This window comes from Phalacrocorax aristotelis, chromosome 2 (genome assembly GCF_949628215.1).
Source record: "Phalacrocorax aristotelis chromosome 2, bGulAri2.1, whole genome shotgun sequence".
NCBI lineage: Eukaryota > Metazoa > Chordata > Aves > Suliformes > Phalacrocoracidae > Phalacrocorax > Phalacrocorax aristotelis.
The window spans coordinates 42,201,026-42,216,346 of NC_134277.1; the positions used below are offsets into that span (position 1 = coordinate 42,201,026).

At 37.4% G+C, this 15,321-nt stretch overlaps 1 protein-coding gene across 3 annotated transcripts in view; it reads left to right on the forward strand.

Moving 5' to 3' along the window:
* The window catches only part of LOC142052717 (ubiquitin-conjugating enzyme E2 E2), a 224,205-nt gene that overhangs the window by 6,447 nt on the left and 202,437 nt on the right, over positions 1-15,321 (forward strand). For 2 of the 3 annotated variants that reach the window (XM_075083230.1, XM_075083231.1), the window contains exons 2-3: positions 2,115-2,303; positions 10,437-10,487. In XM_075083230.1, the coding sequence (XP_074939331.1) occupies positions 2,115-2,303; positions 10,437-10,487 (240 nt within the window). The remainder of the gene's footprint in view (positions 1-2,114; positions 2,304-10,436; positions 10,488-15,321) is intronic. The other variant, XM_075083232.1, reaches the window with a different exon arrangement.

A 15,321-nucleotide genomic window follows, 5' to 3' on the forward strand; every position in this document is an offset into this window, starting at 1 on the left:
CTACTATCAAAATTGCATTATAGTTATTAAATGCGTATTTTGGCTTGTCAGAATACGACACTTTTGTGTTTTATTACCTCTAAATCTTCTGTTGCTTTTATCTTAAAATCTGACAACCAGGACATAAATATCTAAACATTAACCTGTGCAAATATATGAATCATGTTAAATATAATGTTGTAGCTGTACCGTAGGAAAAATTGTTCTCTAAGAATGAACAATTTTTGTATTTTAACTTCAAGATGCAAACTTTGCATTATTTCAGTTACTTCAAGGAGCAGGCTTGGTGTTGTGTTTTTATATAAAGTTATATATGAAAATATATTTATAAAATCCAAAATGTAGCTTAAGCTGATTAAGGGAAACCCAGTCCCATATCCATCACTTGCTATTGCTTGCTATTTCTTTTAGCATCTGAAAGTTTGAAGGGATGCTACGGTTCTGGATTTCCTTTTCAGCATAGCTTCATAAACTAGACAAAAAAAAGATCTAATTCTTCCTGAAGTTAGTTGGATTGCATCAATAATGCCTGAAAAGGTTAGTTCTTCCACTCCACGGTGTATACTCTTTGATAGAATTAGATCTTGGTAAGGCTTTTCCAGAATAGGGGTAAATTTATTTTCTTACATGCAGCTATAACTAGGACATTTAAGGCCTTTTTAAAAAGCGTCCTTTCCAACATAACCCTGTTGGCATTGATGGTTCTTTACTTTTCCTTTGCTCTCTCTTTCCATAAATATGCGCAGGGAGATGAACTTTGTTTAATCCACTGAATGAGCATGGTTGAATCTGAGCCTGCAATCTCATTATTCTCCCTTGAGAGAATATTAAAGCATATAATAGTCAAGGTGAATAGTTTTGTTCTTAATTGTGACGGTGTCTGTACATCGGTAAGAGCAAAAGCAAGTCGAAGTTCACAGCAATTTAAAACTCTGTGTATGAAAGAGCAAATTCTTGATTCAGACAGATTCGATCAGAAAACCACCCAGATATATGGGGATTGCGTGGGTGTAAGCAAGTAACGTTTAGGCCTGTGTGCTCTGAAGGTGGTTCTTTTATTAAAATCTCTAGAGGAGGATATATAAAATATGTATATAAACTGCAGGCTTGGAGTTAAAGGAAAGACCTTCTGGGCTTGGGATTTTTTAAAATAAAATTTCTAACAGTCATTGCCACCACATATGCTAATTCAGTAAGAGTTTTTCGTGGACATCTGCCCTTCATTAGAACAGTTTGAGAAGTCACGACAGCTGTAACAGTGGGCTTGTAATTCCTCATCTGTCGGCATATTGTTATACTATTTAAAATGAAGGAAGAAATGGAAGTAGCTCACTAGTGTGAGAAGTGTGCAAATAAAGCATCAACTCGACTTCTGACATATACTGAGATTTCTTGTTGCTCGCATTCTCTGACAGCTTTGTTCCCTCATGTTGCCTGAACAGAATTTGTCAGGAAAAAACTTCCTTATATCCTCTACCAGCATGCTTACCGCCCTAGAAGGGTACCGTTTTAGTAAATACAAACAGTCCTGTGTTAGTGCCTTTTGGTTCTGTGAATGTTTCCATCGAGCGTGCCAAGATGTGGATTTTGTAATGTGGAAACCCACATTATAGACTTGGAACGAGCCCACAGATTTATTTCATCTGGGATAACAGAGAGCCTTAAGATAGTAATAGCTCTCAGTTTTTAACAAACTATGCCAGATTTGAACCGATGGCATAGTGGCGAGACAGCTAACTCATGATATTGCCGAGCGGTTGAAAAATAACATTCACAGTGTTTTAGATTATATATATAATATGTGTCTTTTATGTAAGTGTATTATACTTGTAGAATTATGTTTCCCGCTTAACTACAATATCCTATGCTTTTCATATATATAAGGGTTTATTATTTATTTGGTATGGGATTTGAAGTGACCAACTCCTGAATTACTATTAAGATGCTTATGGCAAAACTCTTCAGTACTAAGATTACTGAAGTACTGTAACACAAGCATTATGTATTAAGACAAAGACATAAATCTCATATGTTGTTTCTTTAAGGCAGGTAAGAAACACTATTGGCCAGTTTCTTCTGAAAAAGCTAAATTTTGTCCTTTTTTTTTTGTTCAGTGCAGCATCTGCCATGTCTACAGAGGGGCAGAGAGTTGATGATAGTCCAAGCACTAGCGGAGGCAGCTCTGATGGAGATCAGCGTGAAGGTGTTCAGCAGGAACAAGAAAGGGAGCAAGTTCAACCGAAGAAAAAAGAGGGCAAAATATCAAGCAAAACAGCTGCTAAACTGTCGACTAGTGCTAAAAGGTACGCTGTTCTTTCTGGCTGTTTATTTTCCTCTCTCTGTTTTAAGCTGACCATCAGATGTATGTATTGACTCAGTATATTAATTTTCTTATTGTTTTATTATAACACTACTATGTCAGTGTAATAGCCTTTTGAGACTGCTCACAGTAATGAGACCTGTATACTTTTTTTTCCCTTTCTTTGACAGATTGGCTCCTTCACATGGTTTTAATAGTAGCTTGCATGATAAAAGCTGACATTTTTTTATTGCTAGTAAAACTCAGACAGTTTTGTAGCCTTATAAAATATATCTCTGTATGTGTATGTATGACTGATGTTGAAACTTGTCAGTGTAACTTACAGTTAATTAACCATAAACATTTCAGACAGTTCAGTAACTCAGCATGTTAGGACTACCGTAATACCTATTGCTGTAAAGTACTGCATTTCCTTTTCCCAGATGGTCAGGTCAGAAATACTTGAGTGAACAACAAATGCATGTTGGTTTCATTACTTTAAACTGTGGTCTGTTTTAATACCCATTTCTTTTCCTTCTCTTTTCTGCTTGAGAGGAAAGGTGGGTTCGTAGAATAGCTATTTAAATTATTCTATGCTATCATGTCAATCTCCAGATAACGATTGTCTTGCTTGGACCAGACAGAAGGAATTTACAGCTTAGTGTTGTTCCATTAGTACCCATAGGGGCGTTAGTCTAGGCAACAGGATTCAAATGGGATTATAGTGATTAAAGTTAAAAAACACTTTAAAATAATCTGACAAGAGACCAGTTCTGCAGGCTGTCCCGATGCAGAATTCCCAGATCCTGTTTCTTTGCTAATTCAAGGCTGTATAAACTACGAGAAGAACCCTTGGCGTTGTGCTGCTGTGGTAAAGGAGAAACATCAAGGACCTATTGCCAAGATTTATAACATATGCATGTAGTAGGAATCTGTAAATACCGGTATATAAATATGTGTGTACATCTCTTCAGGATTCAAGTGTTTGTGTTGGCTTAATCTGTCCCTTACCTTACATGCTTTTCTGAGCTAACATCTCTTCTGTCCTTGCAGTGAGGTATTGTTATGCTTTTCTTCGGCCCCCGACAACTTCCTTACAGCCAGTCTTTCTCCTTTTTTGTTTCTTTCTTCCCTGGTGAATGCTTTCTGAAGACCCATTCCTACTATGGCACTCTTAACTGATATGACTAGGTAATCTCCTACGGGATGGCCAGCAAAGCTTCCCCATGTTTCCTTTTATGACTAAAAGGAAAAAAAACCCCAGCTTTCACTTCAAACCATGATGTTATTCGTGTAGTTAATCCTCACAGCCATTATGGTTTCTGGCCTTCTTTTTTGTCTGCTTCCTGCTATTGTTATTTTTTAAATATTAGGAATACTGGACTAGTCAGGACTTCTAAGGTCATAAAAACCAGTTTTTAACATCTTCAGAAAATAGTCTGTGTGTTCTGAACTTTGTACGATGCCTAGTGCGACGACGCCACAATTCTGACAAGGGCCTGTGGACACTATCCTATTAAAAAATTAATAACGATATGTCAGAAATTGGTCTATTAATCTTAGCTTTGTATCTTCAAAGCTTAGAGCTTTTATCAACATGCATTTCACAGTGATAAAATTACTTAAACCTTTTAAAGTTTAATCATATCTGCTTATGGTTCTGCTGAAACTAATTATGCCAGTTGCTGACATCAGTACGTTTGCCAGTTAGACTCTAAAACCAGTTTCACATGTGTACTGATATTGAAGGAAAGCCTTTGATGGTGCATTTTAAAAGCTGAGGTGATGTATAAGAGTTCTGTAGATATGTGCACAATAAATAATATCTTTATATTTTTTTAAAAAGTATTTTAGGAGTGCTGGTTGTTGTCATAGCGCTTTGGAAGGATCACAGCAACGTAGTTTTATAGTAACAAGGTTTTAAAATAGTATTGTAGTATTTTTTCCTTTTAAAAAGAAAAAATTTCCTTTTCCATCTTTTTTTATTTTTTAAATTTTTATTAGTATTCAGTAGCTTGTCACTGTGTTAGAACTGGGATAACATTTCTATAAACATTCTTAATCTGGCCACGTTTTCATATTACAGGTTTTGTTTCTTTGCCTTTTAATTAAAATCAGTAATGCCTCAAGAAAGGAAAATAAAAAATTGAAGCAGAGGATAAAAAGGAAAAGAGTAACATGAAGGAAGGAAAAATGGCATAGTCCTCGATACGTGATGAGTATTACAGGAACTGTCTGTATAAAATGTCTTCATAGTAATATTATTATTTTTGTTCATTAGAAATGACAGTGCAAGAATAAGGCTATACTCCTTCAATAGAAATGTTCCTCTTGACGAGGTTAAAAAAGTGATCTTTTAAAAATGGAAATAAATTGAAGTAATTCAGCTGTCCTAGTGAAAAAAGACTGAATATACACTTAGCAACTTTTTCCTTTTCTAGCTTTTGACTTCCGTGGGTTTGCATGGCATTACTGTAAAGTCACAATAATCTTCACTTAAGTGTTTCACCATGCAATTCCCTCTAATAGCTCCATTATAGTTACAGGAGTCAACTCTGCTAAAATAAGTAAAAAACCCAAACAAGAGAATGCACTGCAGTTGTGACTTCGGTCAAGATTCCTTAATTCCTGTTTAAAGCAGAGAACACCAGCAAGTTAACACAGTGCTGGAGCTAAAGTCACAGACTACAGTCTTGATTCTAACCTGAGTTTGGAAGTCACATTTTCTCACTTGAAAAGCTTTTTCATGCATATGGAATCGTAGTCACAGTATTTTTGGATTACGTTATGATACCTACTGTATATCTTGGATTAGAATGAAGATTTGTGCATCTGTATTTGCAATACTTCTGGTTTTTATTTGTATGTTTATCTAGTCAGTTAGATTCAAAGAATTTCCAGTAGCATTAGGTTTTATGTAAATCAAGATTTAGCAGTGGGCTGACTTTTGCTTGTGTAAAAGTAAACTGCTACCGTGTCTTATGTGTGAGTAACTCCTGCAGCTTACTGCTTTCCAAAATGATCTGATTATGGAGGCTATATGAAACCACTTGACTTCGTATTTGAGTAAAATTTTTGTTTTTAAGACACAGAGTTTCTTCATTTAGCATTTCTATAGATGGCATCAAGAAGGCAGAATGCCATCACATGCCGCCCTTCCCTGTTAATACTTTTAGGACTAGCTGCTATACAGGTGTAATAGCTTACAGCGTATGTCATACAGTGTACCGGTCCTTCAATTTTCCTCACCCAGAGGGCATCACCTTAAATAGCAACCTTTCTTACCTAACATGTCAAGATTGAGAAACTCGCTGCATATCACAATTACAGTTCAGACATGGAATTGAATTGCTGTCCTTGAAAACAGCAGGCATCTTGTTACCTCTTAAGTAGCACATCTTAGCACGACCTTTGGATTGAGAGAAGTGTAACCGTTCTTGGCTGACATAGTAGCTCAACAAATAGATGTATTGTTTTGCTTGACTCCTGAAGTTGATAGTTGAAAACCTGCAACCTTTGTGTCCAGTCCTGCGTTGTATCTTTTTATAAATATCTGTGCGTACAATGAATTGTAAACTTTAAGGCTTCAGCTGTAATCTTTCCTTTTCTTTATTGAAAGAAGTCACAATCTCAAGGAGTAGCAAATAGGTAATGGATTAAATTTGTTTGAAATTCAACAACAACAAAAGAAGAGCTTCCCCCCCATTTTTTTTGTTAGAGAAGTTTATCACAGCACTCTTTTCAAGGAATTTGGGAATGATATTTAGCACATTGAATATGATGGCAAAATATGGAATGCTTTTTCTTATAAAAGATATCCTTCTCATTTATTTTGCATCTAGTATGGAGGCGAGAATATTTCTTTTCCTCCATGATGAATCTAACCATCTTTAGATCAATTTCCTGCTCAGTCACAGTTTGTGTAAGATTGAAATACATACCAGTGATTGCAGTTCTTAGTCTTTTCTAAATAGCATATTCTTTAGTATGGAGTATTGGTTCATCAGGCTTTTATGGGTAAAGAGGTATGATGTATTTTAGAAGAGTAGATGTGGTAAAAATAGCTCATTGTCATATAGTCCTTTATTTTGCTTATTTTCCTATTAATTATATAGGGAAATCCTCTGACACGTTTGGTTCTCTCTTAGCTTTCGAGAACTTTAACTGTTTCATGAAGGAAACAACACACAATCCCCCTGGGCTTGGAACAGTAGTAAATACATGTCTGTGAGAATTAATAATATTTGAAATCCACAGTGTACTTCCACGCTTCTGAATTTAGGGGCAGATTAACCTTTGCACTATTACTGGAAGGCAACTATGTTTGTTCTTTTCTGTTAGTAAAATGGAGGGGAAAAATATTTCTCTGTGTGAGTTTATATATATATGTGAGAGAGGGGGGTCAAATGACTTCTTTAAGACCAAACAAAGAGTATCAGATCTGACACTGCAAATTAAATGTCTTATGTGTACAGCCGAGGGCTTTGATTACTAGGAAGGGCTTATCCCCCTGCCATCACCCCACTCCCCAATATATAGTAAACCAGTATGTCATTAGTTTAAATATAAACTGGATATATATAAAAAATATGATTTTAATTTAGAGTCCTTTTTCCTCTCTGACATAGCAAAACATAACTGTACTGAGGCAGAAAATCCAAAGAAAGAGATGCCAGAAAGGACCCTGCAAAAAAACGTTTTATTGCCAGAGGCCACATATTCTCGCGGTGAACCCTCTGTGGTCAGTGAAGGAAATGAGGCACATCCTCTCCTATGTCAGATTCTGAGGGCAACTCAATGGATATATGAAACAAGTGCCAGAGCAGTGGAATAACTCATGCAGACAAAGGCCAGCTTGCACATTGGAGGTCTCTATCAGTGCAAGGCTCTCTGGGATGTTGTCTGATGATTTAATTGTAACTTTGAATGCTGTGACATGTGAACAAGCTATTGCATGTCAGCTGTTCCACAGAAACCATTTATGAATGTGCTCTCAGCATGAATGCAAGGTGAACTAAGGTTGCAACAAAAGAGGTGTAAGGTGTATATATTAACTTTAGTTTGGGATGCCACACAGTAGGAGAATAAACACGGATAACTTGCTGAGGAGCAATTAGTGGACGGTATCATATTAATATGTTGTGTCTTGTTTGTGTAAAAATAATTATGAACGTAACATACCTTATCTTAGATGCTTGCAAGAGCAATTAGGACTTTTGAACATAAACAGAAACTACTATCTGATCAATTTTTATCACTTGAAGCAGAAAGGTATTTTGTTCTTGTTTGCTCACTCACACAAAAAGTTTGAAAAAGGACCATTTTAGTGCTCTTGGCATTAGAAGTTAGAAATTTTGGGTTGGACTAGAACAAAGGGAGAAAAGGAGAGAGCTCTGCACCCTTTTGTTTTCAGAGTGGAAGGGATGTGGGTTAGGATTTAGGAGGAAGAATATAAGGTTTTTGATCTAGCACTTAAGCTGCACTTGTCAATCCATTCTTGATGTGTCTCAGACTCATTGTAATGCAATAAAATATTGACTGCTCTTACTGCTAGATGTAAAGCAAAGGAATAATCCCTGACTCTACTTTCCAAAAGGCAGAAAAAGCAAAACAACCCATAAAACGTGAAATTGAAGATTCCATGCTACCTAGATTTTCCATGATTTGAATTTGTGATAGTATAAATTTCAAAAACACGGTAGAAATTTGTCATATACAGAAGAAATATTTTAAGTATTTCCTACGCTTGTAAGATCTCCCTTCTAAAAGGTGTTAACTGTTAGGATTGTTTAAATGGAGTAACTTCTTAAAAGCAACATTTCCTGTGCTTAGACTTCACTAATCAAATTTTCCCTTTTAAAAAATGTGGTGGATTTTCAGTGTTACTACAGTGACTTGCTGTAAATATTGATTAACCAGCCTGTGACTCTGTTTTGACAAGAAAGGAATGATATTTATTGGGGAAATTCTATGAACTGGAGACGTAAATATTTCAGTGAGTAGAAAAAACAAACAAACATGAAATTTCTTCCCCTCTGCAGGAGTAACTGTTGTGTGTGTATGTAGGGTTGGGGTGCACAGAGGTTAGAAGAAAAGCAAAGCAACTGAAAGAGTGTTTTTCTTTTCAATTATATTGTCTGGTCTAATAAATGATTATTACATCTACCTACATGCCCACGTATGTCCTAATTATTTCAGAATGTGAATGATAAAGCATTGGAGTTTCTGGTTCAGGCCAGTTCCTCTGCTGCTTTTGGTTCATTTATTCATTAGAGCCATAAAATCAACTCATAGTGGCATAAGGGGAATTTTGATAGTGGCTGTGAGACTCCTTAGCATGGAAGACTATGTTTGGATCTTAACTTTATACCGAGAATTAAACTGCTCATTTTTATGTTATATCTGCCAATATACCTGAATGTTTATTTTGATAAACCATTTTCTTTGCCTATATTTATGTGCAGAATGGGTGGTAGTCGTTTTAACAAGACACATGTGTACTTCAGGTCAGGCCTGAACTTTTGAGTTGTGGGTTGAGTGTGTATCTCGGGAATTTGAGTGGTACTATTGTGCAGGTTTTCTTTCTTAGTGCAGGGAATAACAGGAATAGCAATCTGGTCTTGTGCATGAAATCCCATGAAGGAGAAGGGAAGAAGAAAATACTGAGGGTGCATTGAATTGTTTTTCTTTTCCTTCCTCCTTCTAAATGTTCATGTTTTTTCACTGAGGTAGCCTATAAAGAAGCCTTGGGCGTAGTTCATAGGGAAGGTGGCCATCACAGTCCTGCTTATGGCATCATACTCTGGCAAGTCTTTGGGAACTGTAAACTCCTACAAGTTCCTTTGGGAACTCTGTAAACTCTTACTCTGCATGTTTAAATTTCTTCAGAGGGGGATATACTGGCGCTCATGCAGGCGCTGGTGTAACGGAAAAGAGCCTCTGTTGCCAGATGTAGCAGAGATCTGAAATTCAAGGACTTGGCATGGGAGTGTCAGCCTGGGAGTATCTGGAACTCCTTAACAACAAAGTTGCTGTGCCTGGAGGAAGACCTCCAGCAGGTGCCCATAATGAGTGCAGCACTGCTAGGATCTGTACTAGACTTGGCCTGCCACATCTTTATCAGTGACCTGGAGTATGTGGCAGAGCGCACTCTCAATTTTGTAGGTGACAACAAGTTGAGGGGGAGCAGCTGGTACACGCAGGGGCAGGGCTACTGCTCAGAGCGACCTCGGCAGGCTGCAAGAGAGGGTTGACAGGGAACTCATAAAATTCAACGAGGACAAATGTAACATCATGCATGTGGGAAGGGCTAACCCCTTGTAATGATACAGGCTGGGGAGCAGCTCTGCCGAGAAGGACGTGGGGGCCCTGGCAGACAGCAAGCCCAACGTGAGGCAGCAACAAAGGCTGGCTGCCTCCTGGGCTGTATTAACAGGAGCATAGTCGGTAGGTAAAGTGATTTATCTTCCTTTACTCAGCTCTCATTAGACTGCATCTGGAACAATGTGTACCCAGTTTTGGGCCTCCCAGTAAAAAGAAAGCACACACTAGAGCAAGACGAGCGGCAGGTCCCCAGCTTGGCCATGGAGCTGCAACGCTTCCCTTTGAGGATAGGCTTCAGGGGGACCTGATAGCAGCCCCCCAGTACCCAGGAGGAAGTTATGGAGAAGTCCGGGATGGGTTCTTTCTGGGAGGGTGAGAAACAACTATCCTCTCAAGTTGGGTTTTTTGCCCTGCCAGTACAAGATACATTAAGAAGTTAAATATTCTGGAGAATAAGAGCTATGAGGCATACAGTCAGAGGCGAAATAGGGAGGGAGGGTATATGAGACATTTAGTTGTTGTGTAAGTGAGCAAAGGAGTTGAGAACCCCGACCAGTAGAAAAAGTGGGATTTTCTAGGTGGCTGCTCGTGGAATAACTTGTCCCAGATTAGAGGTTCGTTTTTCAGAAAAGATTTTATTTTTAGCTTAACGATTTCTTGAGCAGTTTAATGAAAACTTATAGTATCAGCTTTCCATCAGAAATTATAAGAATTATATTTTATTATTATTGATTGCTGTAGAAGTGTCATGAAGCTGAAAGAAATGTCTTGCAAAAAAGTTCTGACTATATATATATTTTTTTTTTCTCTTAAGAATTCAGAAAGAACTTGCAGAAATTACATTAGACCCTCCTCCAAACTGTAGGTAAGTTCACCTGGATTTTATTAATTTGCAATATGGAAATGGAATATATGGAATTATGGAAATTGCACAGGGAGCTAGAGTAAATTTTAGCTATTGCTTTGTGCTAATTATTTAGTAATTTTGGAATAAAAGCGGATAGATAATGTTTGCCTACATACAGGAAATTGGTATGATATGCTTCCTGGTAACAAAAGTAATCGTAAAAACTGGTGAACTCTATGATGCATTAATAGATACAGGGTAAAAATCAAAACACACTTCATTTGAGGTATTAAATCAGTAGCATTTTGTTTGATTCTGTAAAATGTAATCTTGGTCGCAGTTGCTGATATGTTTGATTCCTTTTTCTTGCAAATTGTTAACACACTATGAATATAATGGAGAAGGAAAAGTGTTATAGGCTCAAACTATTATTAATCTTCTCACTGTGTTTCTGGTCATCAATTATGATGTTCAGTGGAAACTTTCTGAAATAGAGTACATCATTGCATTGCATTTCTAATCATGACTTTGTGCTTGTGTTTTGGTTTGGTGGTTTGGGTTTTTTTTGGTTGCTGGTTGGTTGGGGTTTTTTGTTGGTGTGTTTTTTTTTGTCGGGTATATTTACTTTCAATGTGTTTAAAATTGGCTTTGAAATGAGTAATGAGGTAGGCCTAGAAACCCGTGCTGCCTTGTGGCCAGGGCGGCATACAGTTGTTTTCAGATGGCTGTCTCTGGCTGCTTATCTGTCAGCTTGACATATGGCCAGTGTTGGAACCGGGACAGAGCTGCGCAGGGCTGCTTAAAGGAGCCTCTGCCACCACCCCTCTTGCCGTGAGAGGTTGGGCTTGGTGCAGAGGAATAGCTTCCATCCACTCCTGCCAACTCATTTCAACTGATGTGGTTAGTAGGATTCATTCTATTAGTGCAGTAAAAAGAAAGATTGATAGAAATGGCTGATTGCATGCAGCTTTTATAATGAATCCCAGTCTGTTTCAGTATCAAATTAACTAAGCAACTGGTTGTAAAAATGACAGTCAGCTTTATTGTTTTGGTCTCTTGACAAAAGTATGTGTGAGAAAATATTCTAACAAGATTTGATGTGGTTGTGCTGGATTTCAAGATATAAGTCAAGTGGATATGTACTAAAGCACTGCGTAGTGAAGTAGCCTTGCAATAATAGTGTTCAAAGAGTATTTCAGTCAATTAGGATGAACAGTTCTTTGCTAGATAAAACATTTTAATAGCTAAGCTGTTCTGTCATACTTACGACTGTGTGTGAGTCTTCAATCACATCAAAGCTGTTTCAAATGGCAGATCTTTACTTAGGTGTTGATGACTGATGCCTATTAGTGGATTGATTTGCTGAGATGAATATAAAACTTCAGTCTGTTGTAGAAGAATGCGTAAGTCTTTGAACTGAGCCTAAAAGGCTTGTAGTTTTTACAGCGGTGTTATTTGTTCTAGTTTTCTGAATCCTTCCCTTTGTAACAAAGCAGTAGTTTCAGTATACAAGATACTGTTATTTGATTTTCTTTTGCTAGCGAGTATAAAGTGAGCATTGGCTATCTTAGTGGAAAGCCCTTTTGTGACTTGCAATTAAAAAAAAAAAGTGAACTGGAGCTTTCCTGTTTTTTTTTTTTTTTTGAATTATTTACACTAATGATAAGACAGCAATAAAGTGCACTGCATGACACTGTTTTGCAAAATAAAAAAAAATTACATTTAACTTTGTGTCTGCTGCTTTAACACAGTTCTTAAGATGCAGAATTATTTCATGTTGTGATCTTGTTAGATAACCGTTAGTAACTTTACTATTAGCAAATATGTTTTTCTAGTCAATACAGAATCACTTCATTTAGTTTTATGCTCTGTTGACATAGTCTAAACAGTGTTTTCATTTGAACTTCATCTATTTTCTATTATAGTTAAACATTACAAAATAAATACATCAGCTAGACATGATTCTTCAGCATAATGAAGAAAACCATGCTATGGTACAGTATATCTTACCCTAAAGTATTGATGTGTCCTTTCTTGTTCTTATTGAAATTTAGATTATTATAATAAGGTGTTAGATTTTTGTATTAAAAAAAACCATATTTCATAAAGATAAGTTCCTTACAGATGTAGGCTACTTGAAATGGTTGTGATTCCAACTTGCCTTCACTATGTGTCCTATTTTATATATAAAATAAATCATGACTGGACAATAGGAATGGGATAAATCTCAAAACTAAATGTCACAGAAGACGTGAAGGAAAGCTGTATTATTCAGGAATACTCTCTAAGTAGTTATTCAGGAACTTCTGATAGGCAGGATATTGAGCTGAATTGGACCTTGGGGGAAGTATTGCAAGATGTGTTGTAAGGCTTTCCCTTAACTATAGCAGGCCAAAGCTTCAGGTTTGTCTCATTCAGGAAAAAACCCAAAATGGAACAGTAACTGTAGTACAGTAGCATCCCTTAATGGCATGCTAGGCTACACAGTCGGTACAAGCTCCAAGGGAGTTGCAGTTTCCACTTCTGCAGCAGCTGCAATCTTAACGCTTCCCCTGCCTCGTCCCCACAAAGAGAATAGGCTGTATAATCTTCTTGTTTGTCTGGAAGACAAAAAAAAAAAAGTCTTGCTCACACATGTGCCTTGTAATTGGCAGATTATCACTGCTATGACTTGCAGCATCTTTCCAAAACTGTGGAAAGCTGTGGATTTCAGAGTCCCTAAAAAAATCTGTCATGTTTGGCTTTAAAAGAAGATTTAATGTTATAAGAAATCAATACCTAGGGAGGCAGGAAACTCTGTTGTATTTCATATTCTGTAGTTTGCGTTGTGAGCAATGGGAAGAGTCCTCTTGACTCCCCAGACTTTGGATCATGCCTCAGGACTGAGAATGTATAATGTCTCAGGTGTCAAAAAGTCAAGTTGGGGGTTGTGGGAGTTGAGCAGTATAATCGCTGCTATTTTTGGGCGAAGGCATGTTGTAAAAAAGCCTGTTAAGCTTCACATTTAAGAGAAAGAACTGGATGGGTTTTGGTATCTGTTGTCTCCATGCACCCCGCGCCCTCCCGTTCATTTTTTTTTTTTTTAGAGATGAATTTACTGTCGAGAGCCCTGAATGCTAAGCAGGTACCATTCGTATTTTAAATCTGCAGCACTGTGGAGTTTCAGTTTGTCAGGAGACAGTATACCTAAATTGTAGATGTTTGCCACTCTACTCTTTTTTCTTCCTCATTGAAATACCAAAGCTTGATTGCTAGAAATGTTGCACATATTATACCTCTGAGCAGTGCAGAGTATACCTTTTCTCACAGGTGATAAAAGCGTCATCTTTAAGTATCATTTTCATTTATTGCCTCGCTGGGAGAGGGGAATAGTGAGGGATTTTTGTAGCTAAAATAATGTCTTTTCAAACGTTACCTTATTTTGGACTGCATCTTGTCCAAGACAATAGATTTCATAGAATACAACTTCTATTGTCAGCGTTGTATACCATTTCCCTTCTCACTGGCAAGAGAACAACATCTCTGTGACAACTTATACCAATTGCTTACATGGGAAAATAATATTTGGAAAGTATTTAATGTATTTTTAGCTTCTTTCAATGTGAACTTAGCAGCTGGAAACAAGGAGAGCCAGCACAAAGCGCATAGCAGCTCTCTGTGGACACCACTTGGAGCAACTGCTCAAAATTTTCCTGTTAAGTCACTGTTGTTCCCTCTCCTCCTCTTTGTGTTTTCTTTTGATGTTCTCTAGCATATTTATCACCATTCTTCTCTTTTCTGTGTACTTACTGCAATTCCTTTTATGTTTATATGTTTTATTTCTCTTTCCCTCTAGCAATATGGGTGATGCTTGAGGCTCAGAAATATGCTTTAAAGGTCTGCGCAGCATAATGGGCAAATTGACTGGTTCTCATTCCAAAACAATCAATTTAAAACCCTGCATGTAGTCTTGTCTATTGGTTTGGAATCATTACATTAATTCCTTGCTTCTTATACTGGCTGCAAAATTGGTAAACAACAAACATATCTGATCCTAGTATTTTGTTTATGAAAACTAATCACACCGCAACACTGAAAACACAGTTCTTTTTGGGGTGCTGTAGAGAAGAGCCAAGTGTAATGGCAAATTATTCAGCTTGGCTTAGGGAGAGAGGTCAGCGTGCCCCATAGATACTTCCTGCGCTATTAGAGATGCATGTTGAGTTCTTTTTCTTTTGTGCAGAATGCACAGGCTACTTCAGTGAGGTGCTTCCTTGCTCTATAACCAAAGAAGAAATTTTGAGGCAGCGTAGGCACAGAACAGCATGTCTTTATTTGCTGGTTCCTTCGTGGAACTCTGGAAGCGCAGAAGGTGGTTGGCATCATACCTCGAGTTTGTCGTACCACTTAAAAGGAGTGTGGGAGTATAGTGGCTCCTCTGGCTAAAGAAAGACCCAGTCATATTTCTTTTGATAGGGATTTCACTGAAGGAGGATCTAGGCACAAAATTCAAGTGGATAAAAAGCCCCAAGATCTAGCAGCTTGTATTTTTTTTTTAAAGGAACTGTGATCAGTGATTTTGATTGTTTGAGTTAGGGATGTCAGTATGTCAGGCTGTTGCCATAGGCACGTGACTCTGACGCACGTGATGCTAATGTGTGAGCTGGATGAAAACCGGAATAAGGAATGCTTTCTTTGAATGTTTTTCCTCACAAACATTTCCAGTCTCCTTCATATGAATCTGGGCTTTCTTCCTGTTACATTACATTACCCATGGAGTTTACCTTCTGCCTGCATAGGCGTACTTTGATTTGCTGCTAGTTTTCTGTGACCTTCTAGAGAAAATGTGACACAGAAAATGGTATATAACTTT